General features: G+C 54.8%; 1 protein-coding gene across 1 annotated transcript in view; it reads right to left on the bottom strand.

Moving 5' to 3' along the window:
* The window catches only part of LOC144489035 (protein deacetylase HDAC6-like), a gene marked incomplete at its 3' end in the record, with an annotated part of 30,810 nt that overhangs the window by 6,427 nt on the left and 2,626 nt on the right, over window positions 1-21,757 (bottom strand). The window contains exons 2-7 of the mRNA XM_078206988.1: window positions 14,278-14,396; window positions 10,495-10,605; window positions 8,928-9,010; window positions 5,405-5,492; window positions 2,105-2,145; window positions 1,203-1,299 (exon numbers count right to left, since the gene is read on the bottom strand). Of these exons, the coding sequence (XP_078063114.1) occupies window positions 1,203-1,299; window positions 2,105-2,145; window positions 5,405-5,492; window positions 8,928-9,010; window positions 10,495-10,605; window positions 14,278-14,355 (498 nt within the window). The remainder of the gene's footprint in view (window positions 1-1,202; window positions 1,300-2,104; window positions 2,146-5,404; window positions 5,493-8,927; window positions 9,011-10,494; window positions 10,606-14,277; window positions 14,397-21,757) is intronic.

The following is a 21,757-nucleotide window of genomic DNA, read 5'->3' as shown; positions in this document are numbered from 1 at the left end:
CCCTTCCCATTCACTCCCACTGTACACAATCCCAATGGACCCAAACCCCTTCCCATTCACTCCCACTGTACACAATCCCAATGGACCCAAACCCCTTCCCATTCACTCTCACTGTCCACAATCCCAATGGACCCAAACCCCTTCCCATTCACTCCCACTGTACACAATCCCAATCCCAAACCCCTTCCCATTCACTCCCACTGTACACAATCCCAATCCCAAACCCCTTCCCATTCACTCCCACTGTACACAATCCCAATCCCAAACCTTCCCATTCACTCCCACTGTACACAATCCCAATCCCAAACCCCTTCCCATTCACTCCCACTGTACACAATCCCAATCCCAAACCCCTTCCCATTCACTCCCACTGTACACAATCCCAATCCCAAACCTTCCCATTCACTCCCACTGTACACAATCCCAATCCCCTTCCCATTCACTCCCACTGTACACAATCCCAATGGACCCAAACCCCTTCCCATTCACTCCCACTGTACACAATACCAATCCCAAACCCCTTCCCATTCACTCCCACTGTACACAATCCCAAACTCCTTCCCATTCACTCCCACTGTACACAATCCCAATGGACCCAAACCCTTTCCCATTCACTCCCTCTGTATACACAATCCCAATGGAGCCAAACCCCTTCCCATTCACTCCCACTGCACACAATCCCAATGGAGCCAAACCCCTTCCCATTCACTCCCACTGTACACAATCCCAATCCCAAACCCCTTCCCATTCACTCCCACTGTACACAATCCCAATGGACCCAAACCCCTTCCCATTCACTCCCACTGCACACAATCCCAATGGACCCAAACCTCTTCCCATTCACTCCCATTGTACACAATCCCAATGGATCCAAACCCCTTCCCATTCACTCCCACTGTCCACAATCCCAATGGACCCAAACCCCTTCCCATTCACTCCCACTGTACACAATCCCAATGGACCCAAACCCCTTCCCATTCACTCCCACTGTACACAATCCCAATGGACCCAAACCCCTTCCCATTCACTCCCACTGTACACAATCTCAATCTCCTTCCCATACTTTCCCTCTCAGCCAATTGCAATCTCACAAATGGAAATGAAAATGTGGATGGGGATCAGGATCCAGTTGCTCCCTGCCACCCCATTTCTGTGTGATTGGAATCACAGCGGAATTCCGGAACCCAGTGCGGAAGACTTACGGGATGGAAGTAGACCAAATCGAAACTCTCCGACTGTGCTTGGAGCGCCACGGTGCTCATCGTCTCTGTGGACTTGACCATGTCGATGTAATCCGGGCTGCAGGAAAACAAGCACAGGTGTCGGAGCTGTTTGCTCCAAACACCAACACAACCCGTTCCTCTTTCTAAACACCTCTGGTTAACAACATCAGAAACAGGAGTAGGCCATTCGGCCCCTCGCACCTGCTCCACCATTTAATACTATCTTCTCCCTTGATGCCACTTTCCCCGCCCCCTATCCCTCTCTTCCCTCAGTGTCCAAAGATCTCTTGATCTAATGCTCAAGGGTCATAGAATCATAGAATCCTGACAGTCTCGGAGGAGGCCATTTGGTCCATCGAGTCTGCACCAACTACAATCCCACCAAGGCCCTATCCTCATAACCCCACGTATTTACCCTGCTAATCCCCCTGACACTAAGGGGCAATTGAGCCTGGCCAAATCACCTAACCCGCACATCTATGGAGTGTGGGAGGAAACCGGAGCACCCGGAGGAAACCCACGCAGACACGGGGAGAATGTGCAGTCTCTGCACAGACAGTGACCGAAGCCGGGAATCGAACCTGGGTCCCGGGCGCTGCGAGTGCTAACCACTGTGCCACCCTGGTAGACATTCCTCAGCTCCACACCTCTCTGGGGGGGTCGAAAATTCCATACGTTCACAGCCACCGCCCCCCCCCATTCCCCCAGCAAATTGAAGAAATTACTCCTCATCTCGGCCTATTTCTTTCCCCCCACTCGCTCATGGGATGTGCAGACGCCACGGGGAACAGTGGCCACCTGCAAGTTCCCCCCTCCGAGCATCCCCACCACCCCCACACACACACACACACACTCTCTCGCGCCGTCCCCTCTTCACTCACGTGTGGACGAGCATCAGCTCCTCTTTTGTTGCCAACCTGGGCTTCAGAAAAAGCAGAGACAAAATGATCATCAAACTCGCCCGGATAATTAAGGGCTTTCAAAACAATATGCACGCACACTCGCACACCTGTGCACCCGCGCGTGCACACGCTTGTGCGTGGACACACATGCGCTCACACACACCTGCACACGCTCGTGCATGCACACACATGTGCTCACACACACCTGCACACGCTCGTGCATGCACACACATGCGCTCACACACACCTGCACATGCACACACTTGCACATGCAGACCAGTGCGTTCACACACACTCACAGGCGCATACCCACTCAAGTGCGCACACCCATGCGTGCACTCACGCCGCACACAGGGAGGCGACATTGATACTCCAAAAATAAAACAATTTGCAGTCGGAGACAGAGCGAAAGATTCTCCAACAGGTTTCACCATCGCAGGATGTCCTGAATGGCGGCATTTTACCTGCGGCCACTCTTGCAAATGTTGGGGACAGAGCAGTCAATCTGCGCACAGCGAGATCCCACCACTCCCCCCAGTGTGATGGTGACCCTTGTCAGGAGCAGAGGGAGCTGGTTATGCCGTGTGCACAGATCACTGAAGGTGGCAGAGCAAGTGGAGAGGGCAGTTAATAAAGCAGTTTGTGCTCTGGGCTTTATTAACAGGGGCACAGAGCAAGGAGGTTGTGCTGAACTTACAGGAAGCAGGAGTTACGTCTCAGCTGGGATATTGTGCTCAGTTCTGGGCACCACACTATAGGAAGGATGCGAATTTATCGGAGAGAGTGCAGAAGATATTTCCAGGAATGGTTCCAGGGAGGAGAAACTTCAGTAATGAGGGTAGATTTCTATCCCATAATGTACAGGGCTACGGACCAAGTGCTGGGAAATGGGATTGGAATAGACAGGTGCTTGATGGCCGGTACAGACACGATGGGCAGAAGGGCCTCTTTCTGTGCTGTAAAAGTCCACCACTCCAGACTGGAGAGGTTGGGATTGTTCCCTTTGGAGAGAAGGCGGCTGAGAGGAGGTTTGATAGATATGTTCAAAATCACTGCCTCACAGCGCCAGGGACCTGGCTTCAATTCCGACCTTGGGTGACTGTCCATGCGGAGTCTGCACGTTCTCCCCGTGTCTGCGTGGGTTTCCTCCGGGTGCCCCAGTTTCCTCCCACACTCCAAAGATGTGCGGGTCGGGTGGATTGGCCATGATAAATTGGTCCTTAGAGAGAAGGGGGGGACTGGTTCGGGTAACGACATGGGGTAATGGGGTTAGGTCCTGGATGTGATTGTTGTAGGTGCAGGCTCGATGGGCCGAATGGCCTCCTTTTGCACTGTAGGGATTGTATGGATGATTTGTATGATCATGAGGGGGGGGGGGGGTGCTGGATAGAGTAGATAGTTCCTGCTTGTAAAAGGATCGAACACGAGGAGGCAGAGATTGAAAATGGTTTGCAAAAGAAGCGAATGTGACGTGAGGGAAAACTTTCTCACACTGTGAGTGGTTGGGGTCTGGAATGTTCTGCCTGGGAGAGTGATGGAGGCAGTCAGGAGGACATTAGATGATTATTTGAATAGAAACAATGTGCAGGGGTACGGGGGAAAAGGCAGGGGACTGGCACTAAGTCAAAATGCTCATTCGGAGGGCCAGGACAGACACGATGGGCCAAACGGCCTCCTTGTGTGAAGTAACAATTCTGAGATTGTGTGTGTTTTGTTTTGCTCATCCAGTGATGCTGGTGGAGGGATGAATATTGGACCTCCGGGTAACCTGGACAACCACATCACCAGCCCCCGGTCCAACTGTACATTCAATTGCTACTGCGGGATCTTTCTGTCCACACCGAAGGAGCAGACAGTGGAACTCCACGCGAGTCAAGTGGGGAGAAAGGCAGAAGAAGCAGAGCCCGAGGTAGAGGAGTAATACACCAGAACAAACATAGGCATGGAGGGAGAGGGAAAGAGAGGGAGAAAGAGAGAGAGACAGACAGAGAGCGAGGGAATGGCGGGGGGGGGGGCAACCCGTCAGGGGTGGAGAGGCGGGTGAAGGAGGTGGCGGCGGGGGGAGGAAGCGAGAGACAAAGGTACCTGTCCTGGGAGTGTTTGATGGGGACAGTGTAGAGGGAGCTTTACTCTGTATCTAACCCCGTGCTGTTCCTGTCCTGGGAGTGTTTGATGGGGACAGTGTAGAGGGAGCTTTACTCTGTATCTAAGCCCGTGCTGTACCTGTCCTGGGAGTGTTTGATGGGGTCAGTGTAGAGGGAGCTTTACTCTGTATCTAACCCCGTGCTATACCTGTCCTGGGAGTGTTTGATGGGGACAGTGCAGAGAGAGCTTTACTCTGTATCTAACCCCGTGCTGTACCTGTCCTGGGAGTGTTTGATGGGGACAGTGTAGAGGGAGCTTTACTCTGTATCTAAGCCCGTGCTGTACCTGTCCTGGGAGTGTTTGATGGGGTCAGTGTAGAGGGAGCTTTACTCTGTATCTAACCCCGTGCTGTATCTAAGCCCGTGCTGTACCTGTCCTGGGAGTGTTTGATGGGGGACAGTGTAGAGGGAGCTTTACTCTGTATCTAACCCCGTGCTGTTCCTGTCCTGGGAGTGTTTGATGGGGACAGTGTAGAGGGAGCTTTACTCTGTATCTAACCCCGTGCTATACCTGTCCTGGGAGTGTTTGATGGGGACAGTGCAGAGAGAGCTTTACTCTGTATCTAACCCCATGCTGTACCTGTCCTGGGAGTGTTTGATGGGGACAGTGTAGAGGGAGCTTTACTCTGTATCTAAGCCCGTGCTGTACCTGTCCTGGGAGTGTTTGATGGGGTCAGTGTAGAGGGAGCTTTACTCTGTATCTAACCCCGTGCTATACCTGTCCTGGGAGTGTTTGATGGGGGACAGTGTAGAGGGAGCTTTACTCTGTATCTAACCCCGTGCTGTTCCTGTCCTGGGAGTGTTTGATGGGGACAGTGTAGAGGGAGCTTTACTCTGTATCTAACCCCGTGCTATACCTGTCCTGGGAGTGTTTGATGGGGACAGTGCAGAGAGAGCTTTACTCTGTATCTAACCCCGTGCTGTACCTGTCCTGGGAGTGTTTGATGGGGACAGTGTAGAGGGAGCTTTACTCTGTATCTAACCCCGTGCTGTATCTAAGCCCGTGCTGTACCTGTCCTGGGAGTGTTTGATGGGGGACAGTGTAGAGGGAGCTTTACTCTGTATCTAACCCCGTGCTGTACCTGTCCTGGGAGTGTTTGGTGGGGACAGTGTAGAGTGATGACAGTTCTCTTACCGGGATCCGTTTGCATCGCTCCGTTAGTCCGCACTCTTGGAGTTTATCCATGATCGCTATCACTCTCTCTGGAACCTCTGGGATGTCACTACGCAGGTTCAAAAGAAAGGAGGAAGATGTGCATTTAACTGATGTCCCAGTCAACCTCCGGACGCCTGAGGGGACCTCGCAGACAGTGAAGAACATTTTGAAGTGTAAAGTATATGAAAAAGTTTATTTATTAGTCACAAGTAAGGCTTACATTCACACTATAATGAAGTTACCGTGAAATTCCCCGAGTTGCCTCACTCCAGCGCCTGTTCAGGTCAATCCACCTAACCTGCATATCTTTCAGACTGTGGGAGGAAACCGGAGCACCCGGAGGAAACCCACGCAGACACGGGGAGAACGTGCAGACTCCACACAGACAGTGACCCAATCGAACCCGGGTCCCTGGTGCTGCGAGGCAGTAGTGCTAACCACTGTGCCACAGTGCCACCCACAGTGTCACTGTTGTGATGTAGGACGTGTGTGTGGCACTCATGGTAATCAGGACCCGGATACTGACCCGCGCACTTGTTTTTCCCCCATGAGATTGATGGAGGGATAGATTTCGGTCGGGGCTCTGGGAAGAACTACCCTGGCCCTTCAAACAACATATTGCCGGGGGAATCTTTTGCACCCAGCCAGCAGGCATCTCCACCAACACAGAGCTGCTGCCCTGCAGTGCCAGCCTTGACTCCAGTTCTCAAGCCCGGTCGTGGGACTTGTATCAGGAACCATGCAATTTGGAGCAGGGTGTGCTGGGAAGCATTTAGCTGAGCACATGAAGCGTCAAGTGTACAAAGGGTACGGAATAATTGCGTCAAAATGGGATTAGAATGGAAAGGTGCTTGACGGCTGGCAGGGACACAATGGGCCGAAGGGCCTCTTTCTGTGCTGTAAAACTGTTTGTGGCTTTGTGGGGCAGCACAGTGGTTAGCATTGCTGCCTCACAGCGCCACAGACCCAAGTTCGATTCCGGCCTCGGGTGGTTGTGTGTGGAGTCTGCACATTCTCCTCGTGTCTGCATGGGTTTCCTCCGGGTGCTCTAGTTTCCTCCCACAGTCTAAAGATGTGCGGGTTAGGTGGATTGGCCATGCTAAATTGCCCCTTAAGTGTCGAAAGATGTGTAAGCTAGGGGGATTGGTTAATGTGTGGGTTTGTGAGGATAGTAAGAAGTCTCACAACACTAGGTTAAAGTCCAACAGGTTTATTTGGTAGCAAAAGCCACACAAGCTTTCGGAGCGCTGCCCCTTCATCAGGTGAGTGGGATTTCAATTCACAAACTCAATTTACAAAATAATGGTTGGAATGCGAGTCTTTACAGCTAATCAAGTCTTAAAGCTACAGACAATGTGAGTGGAGAGACGGTTAAGCACAGGTTAAAGAGATGTGTATTGTCTCCAGCCAGGACAGTTAGTGAGATTTTGCAAGCCCAGGCAAGTCGTGGGGGTCACAGATAGTGTGACATGAATCCAAGATCCCAATTCAGGCTGTCCTCACGTGTGCGGAACTTGGCTATCGGTCTCTGCGAGTGCTCCAAAAGCTAGTGCCTTTTGCTGCCAAATAAACCTGTTGGACTTCAACCTGGTGTTGTGAGACTTCTTAGTGTGTTTACCCCAGTCCAACGCCGGCATCTCCACACTGTGAGGATAGGGCAGGGGGAAGGGCCTGGGTGGGATGTTCTTCTGGGAGTCAGTGCTGACTCGATGGGCCAAATGGCCTCCTTCTCACTGCAGGGATTCTATGGACTATAACTGAGACAGAGTGGACACAATAATCAAACTAAAAAACCGTTGATGCATTTCTAACAAACTTGTGTCTTGTGACCTCTGGTTAATTGTGAAACACACCCTGCCAGCACGCTGTAAATACTGACACACTCCCCGGGGAACCCCCTGTAAATACTGACACACTCCCCGGGGAACCCCCTGTAAATACTGACAGACTCCCCGGGGAACCCCCTGTAAATACTGACACACTCCCCGGGGAACCCCCTATAAATACTGACACACTCCCCGGGGACCTGATGTAAATACTGACACACTCCCCGGGTACCCCCTGCAAATACTGACACACTCCCCGGGGACCCTCTGTAAATACTGACACACTCCCCGGGGACCTCCCTGTAAATACTGACACACTCCCCGGGGAACCCCCTGTAAATACTGACACACTCCCCGGGGACCCCCTGTAAATACTGACACACTCCCCGGGGACCCCCCTGTAAATACTGACACACTCCCCAGGGACCTGATGTAAATACTAACACACTCCCCGGGGACCCCCTGTAAATACTGACACACTCCCCGGGGTCCCGCTGTAAATACTGACACACTCCCCGGGGAACCCCCTGTAAATACAGACACACTCCCCGGGGACCACCTGTAAATGCTGACACACTCCCCGGGGTCCCCCTGTAAATACTGGCACACTCCCCGGGGAACCCCCTGTAAATACTGACACACTCCCCGGGGAACCCCCTGTAAATACTGACACACTCCCCGGGGACCCCCTGTAAATACTGACACACTCCCCGGGGACCCCCTGCAAATACTGACACACTCCCCGGGGACCTCCCTGTAAATACTGACACACTCCCCGGGGACCCCCTGTAAATACTGACACACTCCCCGGGGAACCCCCTGTAAATACTGACACTCCCCGGGGACCCCCTGTAAATACTGACACACTCCCCGGGGACCCCCTGTAAATACTGACACACTCCCCGGGGACCCCCTGTAAATACTGACACACTCCCCGGGGACCCCCTGTAAATACTGACACACTCCCCGGGGACCCCCTGTAAATACTGACACACTCCCCGGGGACCTGATGTAAATACTGACACACTCCCCGGGGACCCCCTGTAAATACAGACACACTCCCCGGGGACCACCTGTAAATGCTGACACACTCCCCGGGGTCCCCCTGTAAATACTGGCACACTCCCCGGGGACCCCCTGTAAATACTGACACACTCCCCGGGGAACCCCCTGTAAATACTGACACTCCCCGGGGACCCCCTGTAAATACTGACACACTCCCCGGGGACCCCCTGTAAATACTGACACACTCCCCGGGGACCCCCTGTAAATACTGACACACTCCCCGGGGAACCTCCTGTAAATACTGACACACTCCCCGGGGACCCCCTGTAAATACTGACACACTCCCCGGGGACACCCTGTAAATACTGACACACTCCCCGGGGACCTCCCTGTAAATACTGACACACTCCCCGGGGACACCCTGTAAATACTGACACACTCCCCGGGGACCCCCTGTAAATACTGACACACTCCCCGGGGAACCCCCTGTAAATACTGACACACTCCCCGGGGACACCCTGTAAATACTGACACACTCCCCGGGGAACCCCTGTAAATACTGACACACTCCCCGGGGACACCCTGTAAATACTGACACACTCCCCGGGGACCCCCTGTAAATACTGACACCACAATTGCCTCTCAGTTATGCAGTGTGATGTGAAACATACCTGTCCCATCCGCATCGTGGCTCTGCCATGATTGGATCGTAGATGAGAGCAGTCCCCATACGAAGCCGATCTTTATCCAGGTTCTGTACAGATTCAATGGGCACAGGTGTCAATGGAGAGGATGTTTTTGGGATATCTCACGCTAACACACCACGTGTTCTCAAACCAGCTGGCCATACTGATGGGGAAAGGGATCCCCGGTTTGACAGTCCCTTCCCCAAACACAGTCAAGGAGAGTGGCAGCGTGTCAACCATTTTGCACGCTTAACTTCTCCCCCACTGTCCCCCTCTCCCTGTCCTCCTCTCTCTGCCTCTCCCCCCGCTGTCCGCCTCTCCCGCGGTCCCCCTCTCTGCCGCTCCCTCTCCCCCCGCTGTCCGCCTCTCCCCCACTGCTGTCTGCCTCTCCCCCTGCTGTCCACCTCTCCCCCCCGCTGTCCACCTCTCCCCCCCGCTGTCCACCTCTTCCTCCCGCTGTCCGCCTCTCCCTCTCCCCCCGCCGCTCGCCTCTCCCTCTCCCCCCCGTCCGCCTCTCCCTCTCCCCCCCGCTGTCCCCCTCTCCCCCCGCTGTCCGCCTCTCCCCCCCGCTGTCCACCTCTTCCTCCCGTTGTCCGCCTCCCCCTCTCCCCCCGCTGTCCGCCTCTCCCTCTCATCCGCCTCTCCCTCTCCCCCCCCGCTGTCCCCCTCTCCCCCAGCTGTCCGCCTCTCTCCCCGCCTCTCCCTCTCCCCCAGCTGTCCGCCTCTCCCTCTCCCTCCACTGTCTGCCTCTCCCTCTCCCCCCGCTGCTCGCCTCTCCCCCCGCTGTCCCCCTCTCCCCCCGCTGTCCCCCTCTCCCCCCGCTGTCCGCCTCTCTCCCCGCTGTCCGCCTCTCCCTCTCCCCCCCGTCCGCCTCTCCCTCTCCCCCCGCTGTCCCCCTCTCCCTCAGCTGTCCGCCTCTCTCCCCGCTGTCCGCCTCTCCCTCTCCCCCCGCTGTCCCCCTCTCCCACTCCCCACCGCTGTCCCCCTCTCCCTCTCCCCCCGCTGTCCCCCTCTCCCTCTCCCCCCGCTGTCCCCCTCTCCCTCTCCCCCCGCTGTCCCCCTCTCCCACTCCCCACCGCTGTCCGCCTCTCCCCCTACTGTCCACCTCTCCCTCGCCCCCCGCTGTCCCCCTCTCCCTCCGCTCTCCGCCTCTCCCCCCGCTGTCCGCCTCTCCCTCTCCCCCCCGCTGTCCCCCTCTCCCTCTCTCCTCGCTGTCCGCCTCTCCCTCCCCCCGCTGTCCGCCTCTCCCCCCGCTGTCCCTCTCTCCCTCTGCTATCCCCCTCTCCCCCCCGCTGTCCGCCTCTCCCTCGCCCCCCCGCTGTCCCCCTCTCCCTCTCTCCCCCCCACTGTCCGCCTCTCCCTCTCCCCCCCGCTGTCCCCCTCTCCCTCTCCCCCCCACTGTCCGCCTCTCCCTCTCCCCCCCGCTGTCCATCTCTCCCTCTCCCCCCGCTGTCCCCCTCTACCTCTCCCCCCGCTTTCCGCCTCTCCCTCTGCCCCCGCTGTCCCCCTCTCCCTCTCCCCCCGCTGTCCACCTCTCCCTCGCTGGTCCTACCAGGTCGTGGAGTTCCTTGATGATCTCCTCCTCTTGGGGATCCTGCTGTAACCTCACATGCTTCTTCAAATCCGCCCTGCCGGCGTTCTGCTTCCCCTTCTTCGCTGGCTTCTGAAAACGGCAAAGTGGCTTCAGTGAGATGGAGGAAATTATCAACGCTCCAACACGGCATCAAATCAGAGCCAGAGCCCCAACAGATCAAAACTGACTCCGGGGGTGGGTGGAGAGGAGTCAGCGGCAGAACGCCCAGCCCTGGACCCGCCCTCCGCCCAGCCGCAGGACCCCCCCCTCCGCCCAGCCGCAGGAGCCCCCCCCTCCGCCCAGCCGCAGGATCCCCCCTCCGCCCAGCCGCAGGACCCCCCCCCTCCGCCCAGCCCTGGACCCGCCCTCCGCCCAGCCGCAGGAACCCCCTCCGCCCAGCCGCAGGACCCCCCCCCCCTCCGCCCAGCCGCAGGACCCCCCCTCCGCCCAGCCGCAGGACCCCCCCTCCGCCCAGCCGCAGGACCCCCCCCCTCCGCCCAGCCGCAGGACCCCCCCCTCCGCCCAGCCGCAGGAACCCCCCCTCCGCCCAGCCGCAGGACCCTCCCTCTGCCCAGCCGCAGGACCCCCCTCCGCCCAGCCGCAGGACACCCCCCTCCGCCCAGCCGCAGGACACCCCCCTCCGCCCAGCCGCAGGACACCCCCCTCCGCCCAGCCGCAAGACCCCCCCCACTCCACCCAGCCGCAGGACGCCCCCCCTCCGCCCAGCCGCAGGACCCCCCTCCGCCCAGCCGCAGGAACCCCCTCTCCGCCCAGCCGCAGGACACACCCCTCCGCCCAGCCGCAGGACCCTCCCTCTGCCCAGCCGCAGGACCCCCCCCTCCACCCAGCCGCAGGACACCCCCCTCCGCCCAGCCGCAGGACACCCCCCTCCGCCCAGCCGCAGGACACCCCCCTCCGCCCAGCCGCAGGACCCCCCGCCTCCTGCCCGCCTCCCCATCCTTATTTCAGATCAAAGAAGCAATGAAAATAAATCAAACAAGCTGTGGGGCTGAGATCCAGAACAAGGCAGGGGTTGGGCAGGACTTTAAAATGAGAGGCAGGCCATTCCTGGGAAGTGGGGGGCACAGAGAGGAGTGGGAATCTGGGCTTCTCTCCCCCACCCCGCAATCCCCAGCACCCAGGGATCTGCCGAGGCTGGTGTGGGGGGGGTAGGAAGTTGGGGGGGCGGGGGTGGTTGGATCAGAGCTTTTGGGATTGTGAAGGGAAGACTTCTACTGCGTAAGGGGAGCGAGTGATCAGGGAAACGGATGACCAAAGGGCATGTCAAAGTGGCGGAGGGGCTGAATGGCCTGCCTCCTGTACCATTCCAGAGGGAGTCAGCATAATGGGCGAGGAGCGGGGGGGGGTGAATTCTCCACAACATTCCCCCGAGTGCCAGCCTCACACTCTCGGTCGCCTCCCCGATGGAGTCTCAGCTGCGCGACCCCACAGGCCTCCCCCGCCGCGAACACCCCGCGTACCAGGTTCCCTGCCCACCTCCATTGCTGCTGATGCCCTCAGTCCCACAGTGGCAGCGCGGGAGGGGGTGGCTGGGGTGCTGGCTTCACTTTGCGGGACTGCAGCCTCACGGCCCTCGCCCGGTGCAAGGGACAGCAGTCACGGGACAGCTGAGAGCACAGCAACTCAGAGAGATGCAATTCATCAATCGATAACCAGGGACTGCGACCTTCCTGCCAGCCAATCCCGAGCGCACACTCGATGGGTGTTCCTGCAAGACTCTGCCTCCTTGTCCTGTCACACTTGGGAGACTCCAGCCTTCGGAAAGATTTACCCAGTTTAAATGGATTTTCCATTAATTCCAAATAACAGGTGAAGGTACAAAAACCGTTCGACAGTCACAGTGCGGGTGCAACAGGTACAGTATGAGGGGTCACGCTCAGCTTGGGGCCAGTAGGTCAAGCCCCCTTTGCCAAGATTTGAGCCCCACACTCTCCTGATAGGTCAGTGCTGAGGGAGCGCCGTGCTGTGGGAGGGTCAGTGCTGAGGGCGCGCCGCACTGTCAGAGGGTCAGGGTTGAGGGAGCATGGCATCTTTTGCAGTGCGCCTGAAAGTGTGTTACCTTGGCATTGACCCTCCGACACTGTGGCACACCGTTGGCACTGACCCTCCCACAGTGCGCCGCTCCCACGGCACTGACCCACAGTGCAGCACTCCCTCAGCACTGACCCTCCCACAGTGCGGCGCTCCCTCAGCACTGACCCTCCCACAGTGCGGCGCTCCCTCAGCACTGACCCTCCCACAGTGCGGCGCTCCCTCAGCACCGACCCTCCCACAGTGCGGCGCTCCCTCAGCACTGACCCTCCCACAGTGCGGCGCTCCCTCAGCACTGACCCTCTCACAGTGCGGCACTCCCTCAGCACTGACCCCCCCACAGTGCGGCGCTCCCTCAGCACCGACCCTCCCACAGTGCGGTGCTCTCTCAGCACTGACCCTCCCACAGTGCGGCGCTCCCTCAGCACTGACCCTCCCACAGTGCGGCGCTCCCTCAGCACTGACCCTCCCACAGTGCGGCGCTCCCTCAGCACTGACCCTCCCACAGTGCAGCGCTCCCTCAGTGCGGCGCTCCCTCAGCACTGACACTCCCACCGTGTGGCGCTCCCTCAGCACTGACCCTCCCACAGTGCAGCGCTCCCTCAGTGCGGCGCTCCCTCAGCACTGACCCTCCCACAGTGCGGCGCTCCCTCAGCACAGACCCTCCCACAGTGCGGCGCTCTCTCAGCACTGACCCTCCCACAGTGCCGCGCTCCCTCAGCACTGACCCTCCCACAGTGCGGTGCTCCCTCAGCACTGACCCTCCCACAGTGCGGCGCTCCCTCAGCACTGACCCTCCCACAGTGCGGCGCTCTCTCAGCACTGACCCTCCCACAGTGCCGCGCTCCCTCAGCACTGACCCTCCCACAGTGCGGCGCTCCCTCAGCACTGACCCTCCCACAGTGCAGCGCTCCCTCAGCACTGACCCTCCCACAGTGCGGCGCTCCCTCAGCACTGACCCTCCCACAGTGCGGCGCTCCCTCAGCACTGACCCTCCTTCAGCACCAACGCTCTGACAACAAAGTCATTAAAATGATGATAAAAGTGTTGACGGCGGGAAGATGTTTCTACTTATTAGGGTGTCTGTGTATGTGGGGTGGAGACAAGAACACAGTGGGGAATGGACCTCCCCCATATTAAGTTGATCTTTCTCTACACCCGAGCTGTGACTGTAACACTACAGTCTGCACCATTCCCTTACCTTCTCTCTGAACAGTATGCTTTGTCTGTATAGCGCGCAAGAAAAATACCTCTCGCTGTACACTAAAACATGTGACAATAATAAATCAAATCAAAACATAAGAAGGCAGTCAATAATAAATGCAATGGGGGAGGGGGATTGAGGAGAGAGGTCTGTAGGGGGTGGCAGAAGAGTGGTGGAACAACATGAGGACTGAGACAGAGCGAAGGGGCTGAATGGCCAGCTACTCTGCTTTCAGTACTCGGTCACCAGCCACTCTTGGTGCATTTCCCCCGCTCTGTTCCCGAAAGCACGTCCCCCTGACATCCACACACTCCGTGGATGTGCTCTGGAATCCCCGCCCGCAGCCTCTCTTCCACCCTCCTGTAAGGTGCTCCTTACAAACCGAACATTAGTCCAACATTCGGGTGCCTGTCTCAAATGTCTCTGGAGGCGGCTGAGTGCCGATTCGCACACTCTGAACAGGCTTGACAGTAAGTGGTGGACAGAGTTCAGTGATACGCGCTTACCGCCATGCTGCTGCTGACTGGCAAACGCGGAACCAGAGACCCCAATCTTTGCCGGGGACGGACTGGTTCTTGCTCCATGGTAATGGACTCCTCCTGCCGCCCTCCAACCAATCAGAACCCTGTGGCAAGGGGGGGAAAAAAAGGACATCATGAAACATTTTGAAAGTCAGCCCTCTCTTTAAAAACTGTAACACTCTGATATATCCCACACCCCTCACTGTAACACTCTGATATATCCCACACCCCTCACTGTAACACTCTGATATATCCCACACCCCTCACTGTAACACTCTGATATATCCCACACCCCTCACTGTAACACTCTGATATATCCCACACCCCTCACTGTAACACTCTGATATACCACACACCCCTCACTGTAACACTCTGATATACCACACACCCCTCACTGTAACACTCTGATATACCCCACACCCCTCACTGTAACACTCTGATATATCCCACACCCCTCACTGTAACACTCTGATATATCCCACACCCCTCACTGTAACACTCTGATATAGCCCACACCCCTCACTGTAACACTCTGATATATCCCACACCCCTCACTGTAACACTCTGATATACCCCACACCCCTCACTGTAACACTCTGATATACCCCACACCCCTCACTGTAACACTCTGATATACCCCACACCCCTCACTGTAACACTCTGATATACCCCACACCCCTCACTGTAACACTCTGATATATCCCACACCCCTCACTGTAACACTCTGATATGTCCCACACCCCTCACTGTAACACTCTGATATGTCCCACACCCCTCACTGTAACACTCTGATATATCCCACACCCCTCACTGTAACACTCTGATATACCCCACACCCCTCACTGTAACACTCTGATATACCCCACACCCCTCACTGTAACACTCTGATATACCCCACACCCCTCACTGTAACACTCTGATATACCCCACACCCCTCACTGTAACACTCTGATATATCCCACACCCCTCACTGTAACACTCTGATATACCCCACACCCCTCACTGTAACACTCTGATATATCCCACACCCCTCACTGTAACACTCTGATATATCCCACACCCCTCACTGTAACACTCTGATATGTCCCACACCCCTCACTGTAACACTCTGATATGTCCCACACCCCTCACTGTAACACTCTGATATATCCCACACCCCTCACTGTAACACTCTGATACACCCCACACCCCTCACTGTAACACTCTGATATCCCCCACACCCCTCACTGTAACACTCTGATATATCCCACACCCCTCACTGTAACACTCTGATATATCCCACACCCCTCACTGTAACACTCTGATATATCCCACACCCCTCACTGTAACACTCTGATATATCCCACACCCCTCACTGTAACACTCTGATATATCCCACACCCCTCACTGTAACACGCTGATATACCCCACACCCCTCACTGTAACACTCTGATATATCCCACACCCCTCACTGTAACACTCTGATACACCCCACACCCCTCACTGTAACACTCTGATATATCCCACACCCCTCACTGTAACACTCTGATATATCCCACACCCCTCACTGTAACACTCTGATATATCCCACACCCCTCACTGTAACACTCTGATATATCCCACACCCCTCACTGTAACACTCTGATATATCCCACACCCCTCACTGTAACACTCTGATATACCCCACACCCCTCACTGTAACACTCTGATATACCCCACACCCCTCACTGTAACACGCTGATATACCCCACACCCCTCACTGTAACACTCTGATATACCCCACACCCCTCACTGTAACACTCTGATATATCCCACACCCCTCACTGTAACACTCTGATATGTCCCACACCCCTCACTGTAACACTCTGATATGTCCCACACCCCTCACTGTAACACTCTGATATATCCCACACCCCTCACTGTAACACTCTGATATACCCCACACCCCTCACTGTAACACTCTGATATACCCCACACCCCTCACTGTAACACTCTGATATACCCCACACCCCTCACTGTAACACTCTGATATACCCCACACCCCTCACTGTAACACTCTGATATATCCCACACCCCTCACTGTAACACTCTGATATACCCCACACCCCTCACTGTAACACTCTGATATATCCCACACCCCTCACTGTAACACTCTGATATATCCCACACCCCTCACTGTAACACTCTGATATGTCCCACACCCCTCACTGTAACACTCTGATATGTCCCACACCCCTCACTGTAACACTCTGATATATCCCACACCCCTCACTGTAACACTCTGATACACCCCACACCCCTCACTGTAACACTCTGATATCCCCCACACCCCTCACTGTAACACTCTGATATATCCCACACCCCTCACTGTAACACTCTGATATATCCCACACCCCTCACTGTAACACTCTGATATATCCCACACCCCTCACTGTAACACTCTGATATATCCCACACCCCTCACTGTAACACTCTGATATATCCCACACCCCTCACTGTAACACGCTGATATACCCCACACCCCTCACTGTAACACTCTGATATATCCCACACCCCTCACTGTAACACTCTGATACACCCCACACCCCTCACTGTAACACTCTGATATATCCCACACCCCTCACTGTAACACTCTGATATATCCCACACCCCTCACTGTAACACTCTGATATATCCCACACCCCTCACTGTAACACTCTGATATATCCCACACCCCTCACTGTAACACTCTGATATATCCCACACCCCTCACTGTAACACTCTGATATACCCCACACCCCTCACTGTAACACTCTGATATACCCCACACCCCTCACTGTAACACGCTGATATACCCCACACCCCTCACTGTAACACTCTGATATACCCCACACCCCTCACTGTAACACTTGGATATATCCCACACCCCTCACTGTAACACTCTGATATATCCCACACCCCTCACTGTAACACTCTGATATACCCCACACCCCTCACTGTAACACTCTGATATACCCCACACCCCTCACTGTAACACTCTGATATATCCCACACCCGTCACTGTAACACTCTGATATATCCCACACCCCTCACTGTAACACTCTGATATATCCCACACCCCTCACTGTAACACTCTGATATATCCCACACCCCTCACTGTAACACTCTGATATATCCCACACCCCTCACTGTAACACTCTGATATATCCCACACCCCTCACTGTAACACTCTGATATATCCCACACCCCTCACTGTAACACTCTGATATATCCCACACCCCTCACTGTAACACGCTGATATACCCCACACCCCTCACTGTAACACGCTGATATACCCCACACCCCTCACTGTAACACTCTGATATACCCCACACCCCTCACTGTAACACTCTGATATACCCCACGCCCCTCACTGTAACACTCTGATATATCCCACACCCCTCACTGTAACACTCTGATATACCCCACACCCCTCACTGTAACACTCTGATATACCCCACACCCCTCACTGTAACACTCTGATATAGCCCACACCCCTCACTGTAACATAGAACCATAGAAAATTACAGCTCAGAAACAGGCCTTTTGGCCCCTCTTGTCTGTGCCGAACCATTTTATGCCAAGTCCCACTGACCTGCACTTGGACCATATCCCTCCACACCCCTCTCATCCATGAACCCGTCGAAGTTTTTCTTAAATGTTAAAAGTGACCCCGCATTTACCACTTTATCCGGCAGCTCATTCCACACTCCCACCACTCTCTGCGTGAAGAAGCCCCCCCTAATATTCCCTTTAAACTTTTCTCCTTTCACCCTTAACCCATGCCCTCTGGTTTTTTTCTCCCCGAGCCTCAGCGGAAAAAGCCTGCTTGCATTCACTCTATCTATACCCATCAAAATCTTATATACCTCTATCAAATCTTCCCTCAATCTTCTACGCTCCAGGGAATAAAGTCCCAACCTATTCAATCTCTCTCTGTAACTCAGCTTCTCAAGTCCCGGCAACATCCTTGTGAACCTTCTCTGCACTCTTTCAATCTTATTTACATCCTTCCTGTAACTAGGTGACCAAAACTGTACACAATACTCCAAACTCGGCCTCACCAATGCCTTATATAACGTTGTAAGAAGTTTAACAACACCAGGTTAAAGTCCAACAGGTTTATTTGGTAGCAAAAGCCACACAAGCTTTCGAGGCTCTGAGCCCCTTCTTCAGGTGAGTGGGAATTCTGTTCACAAACAGAACTTATAAGACACAGACTCAATTTACATGAATAATGGTTGGAATGCGAATACTTACAACTAATCCAGTCTTTAAGAAACAAAACAATGGGAGTGGAGAGAGCATCAAGACAGGCTAAAAAGATGTGTATTGTCTCCAGACAAGACAGCCAGTTATATAACGTTACCATAACACTCCAACTTTTATACTCGATACTCCGATTTATAAAGGCCAATGTACCAAAGGCACTCTTTACGACCCTATCCACCTGTGACGTCACTTTTAGGGAATTCTGTACCTGTATTCCCAGATCCCTCTGTTCAACTGCACTCTTCAGAGTCCTACCATTTACCCTGTACGTTCTTCTTTGGTTTGTCCTTCCAAAGTGCAATATCCCACACTTGTCTGCGTTAAATTCCATTTGCCATTTTTCAGCCCATTTTTCTAGTTGGTCCAAATCCCGCTGCAAGCTTTGAAAACCTTCCTCACTGTCCACTACACCTCCAATCTTTGTATCATCAGCAAACTTGCTGATCCAATTTACCACATTATCATTCAGTTCATTGATATAGATGACAAACAACAATGGACCCAACACCGATCCCTGCGGCACACCACTAGTCACAGGCCTCCACTCAGAAAAGCAATCCTCCACAACCACTCTCTGGCTTCTTCCATTGAGCCAGTGTCTTATCCAATTTACTACCTCCACATGTATACCTAGCGACTGAACCTTCCTAACTAACCTCCCATGAGGGACCTTGTCAAAGGCCTTGCTGATATATCTGATATATCCCACACCCCTCACTATAACACTCTGATATACCCCACACCCCTCACTGCAACACTCTGATATAGCCCACACCCCTCACTGCAACACTCTGATATACCCCACACCCCTCACTGTAACACTCTGATATATACCACACCCCTCACTGTAACACTCTGATATATCCCACACCCCTCACTATAACACTCTGATATAGCCCACACCCCTCACTGTAACACTCTGATATATCCCACACCCCTCACTATAACACTCTGATATACCCCACACCCCTCACTATAACACTCTGATATACCCCACACCCCTCACTGTAACACTCTGATATACCCCACACCCCTCACTGTAACACTCTGATATATCCCACACCCCTCACTGTAACACTCTGATATACCCCACACCCCTCACTGTAACACTCTGATATATCCAACACCCCTCACTGTAACACTCTGATATACCCCACACCCCTCACTGTAACACTCTGATATATCCCACACCCCTCACTGTAACATTCTGATATATCCCACACCCCTCACTGTAACACTGATATACCCCACACCCCTCACTGTAACATGCTGATATACCCCACACCCCTCACTGTAAGACACTGATATACCCCACACCCCTCACTGTAACACTCTGATATATCCCACACCCCTCAGTGTAACACTCTGATATACCCCACACCCCTCACTGTAACACTGTGAGATATCCCACACCCCTCACTGTATCGCTCTGATATACCCCACACCCCTTACTGTAACACGCTGATATACCCCACACCCCTCACTGTAACACTCTGATATATCCCACACTCCTCACTGTAACACTCTGATCTATCCCACACCGCTCACTGTAACACTCTGATATACCCCACACCCCTCACTGTAACACTCTGATATATCCCACACCCCTCACTGTAACACTCTGATATATCCCACACCCCTCATTGTAACACTGTGATCTATCCCACACCCCTCACTGAAACACTCTAATATACCCCACACCCCTCACTGTAACACTCTGATATATCCCACACCCCTCACTGTAACACTCTGATATATACCACACCCCTCACTCTAACACTCTGATATATCCCACACCCCTCACTGTAACACTCTGATATACCCCACACCCCTCACTGTAACACTCTGATATACCCCACACCCCTCACTGTAACACACTGATATATCCCACACTCCGCACTGTAACACTGATATACCCCACACCCCTCACTGTAACACTCTGATATACCCCACACCCCTCACTGTAACACTCTGATATACCCCACACCCCTCACTGTAACACTCTGATATACCCCACACCCCTCACTGTAACACTCTGATATATCCCACACTCCGCACTGTAACACTCTGATATATCCCACACCCCTCACTGTAACACTCTGATATACCACACACCCCTCACTGTAACACTCTGATATATCCCACACCCTCACTGTAACACTCTGATATACCCCACACCCCTCACTGTAACACTCTGATATACCCCACACCCCTCACTGTAACACTCTGATATACCCCACACCCCTCACTGTAACACTCTGATATACCCCACACCCCTCACTGTAACACTCTGATATATCCCACACCCCTCACTGTAACACTCTGATATACCCCACACCCCTCACTGTAACACTCTGATATACCCCACACCCCTCACTGTAACACTCTGATATATCCCACACCCCTCACTGTAACACTCTGATATACCCCACACCCCTCACTGTAACACTCTGATATACCCCACACCCCTCACTGTAACACTGATATTCCCCACACCCCTCACTGTAACATACTGATATGATCCACGCCGTAACAATCTGCTATGTCCCACACCCCTCACTGCAACACTGAAATATCTCCACCTGGTACACACACTCCATCTCACCTATTACCGAGTGCCCCCCCCCCTGCTCCCCTGCACCCACTCTCCGACCCAGTACCCACTCTGACCCCACCCACTGACGCCGCCCCATACCTACTCTCAACCTACCCACTCCCCCTCCCCCATCTTCCCCCCAACCATCTCCCTCCCCCATGCGCACTCTTCCCTTTCCCGCACCCACTCTCCCAGTAGCCATTCCAACCTCCCCGTACCCACTCTCTCCCCCCCCCACTCTCCCCCCCCGTACCCACTCCCCCCTCCCCGTACCCACTCCCCCCTCCCCGTACCCACTCCCCGCTCGCCCCCTCCCCGTACCCACTCCCCCCTCCCCGCTCTCCCCCTCCCCGTACCCACTCTCCCCCCCGCTCTCCCCCTCCCCACTCTCCCCCTCCCCACTCTCCCCCCCCGCTCTCCCCCTCCCCACTCTCCCCCCGCTCTCCCCCTCCCCACTCTCCCCCCCGCTCTCTGCCTCCCCGGACCCACTCCCACCTCCTCCGTACCCACTCTCCCCCCCACCCCGCTCTCCCCCTCCCCGTACCCGCTCTCCCCCTCCCCATACCCACTCTCCTCCTCTCCCGTTGCCCCCTCCCCACA

This window comes from Mustelus asterias, unplaced genomic scaffold (assembly GCF_964213995.1).
Source record: "Mustelus asterias unplaced genomic scaffold, sMusAst1.hap1.1 HAP1_SCAFFOLD_1946, whole genome shotgun sequence".
Classification (NCBI taxonomy): Eukaryota; Metazoa; Chordata; class Chondrichthyes; order Carcharhiniformes; family Triakidae; genus Mustelus; species Mustelus asterias.
The sequence above is the reverse complement of the archived record's forward strand: the minus strand, read 5'-3'. Positions and strand labels throughout refer to the sequence as shown.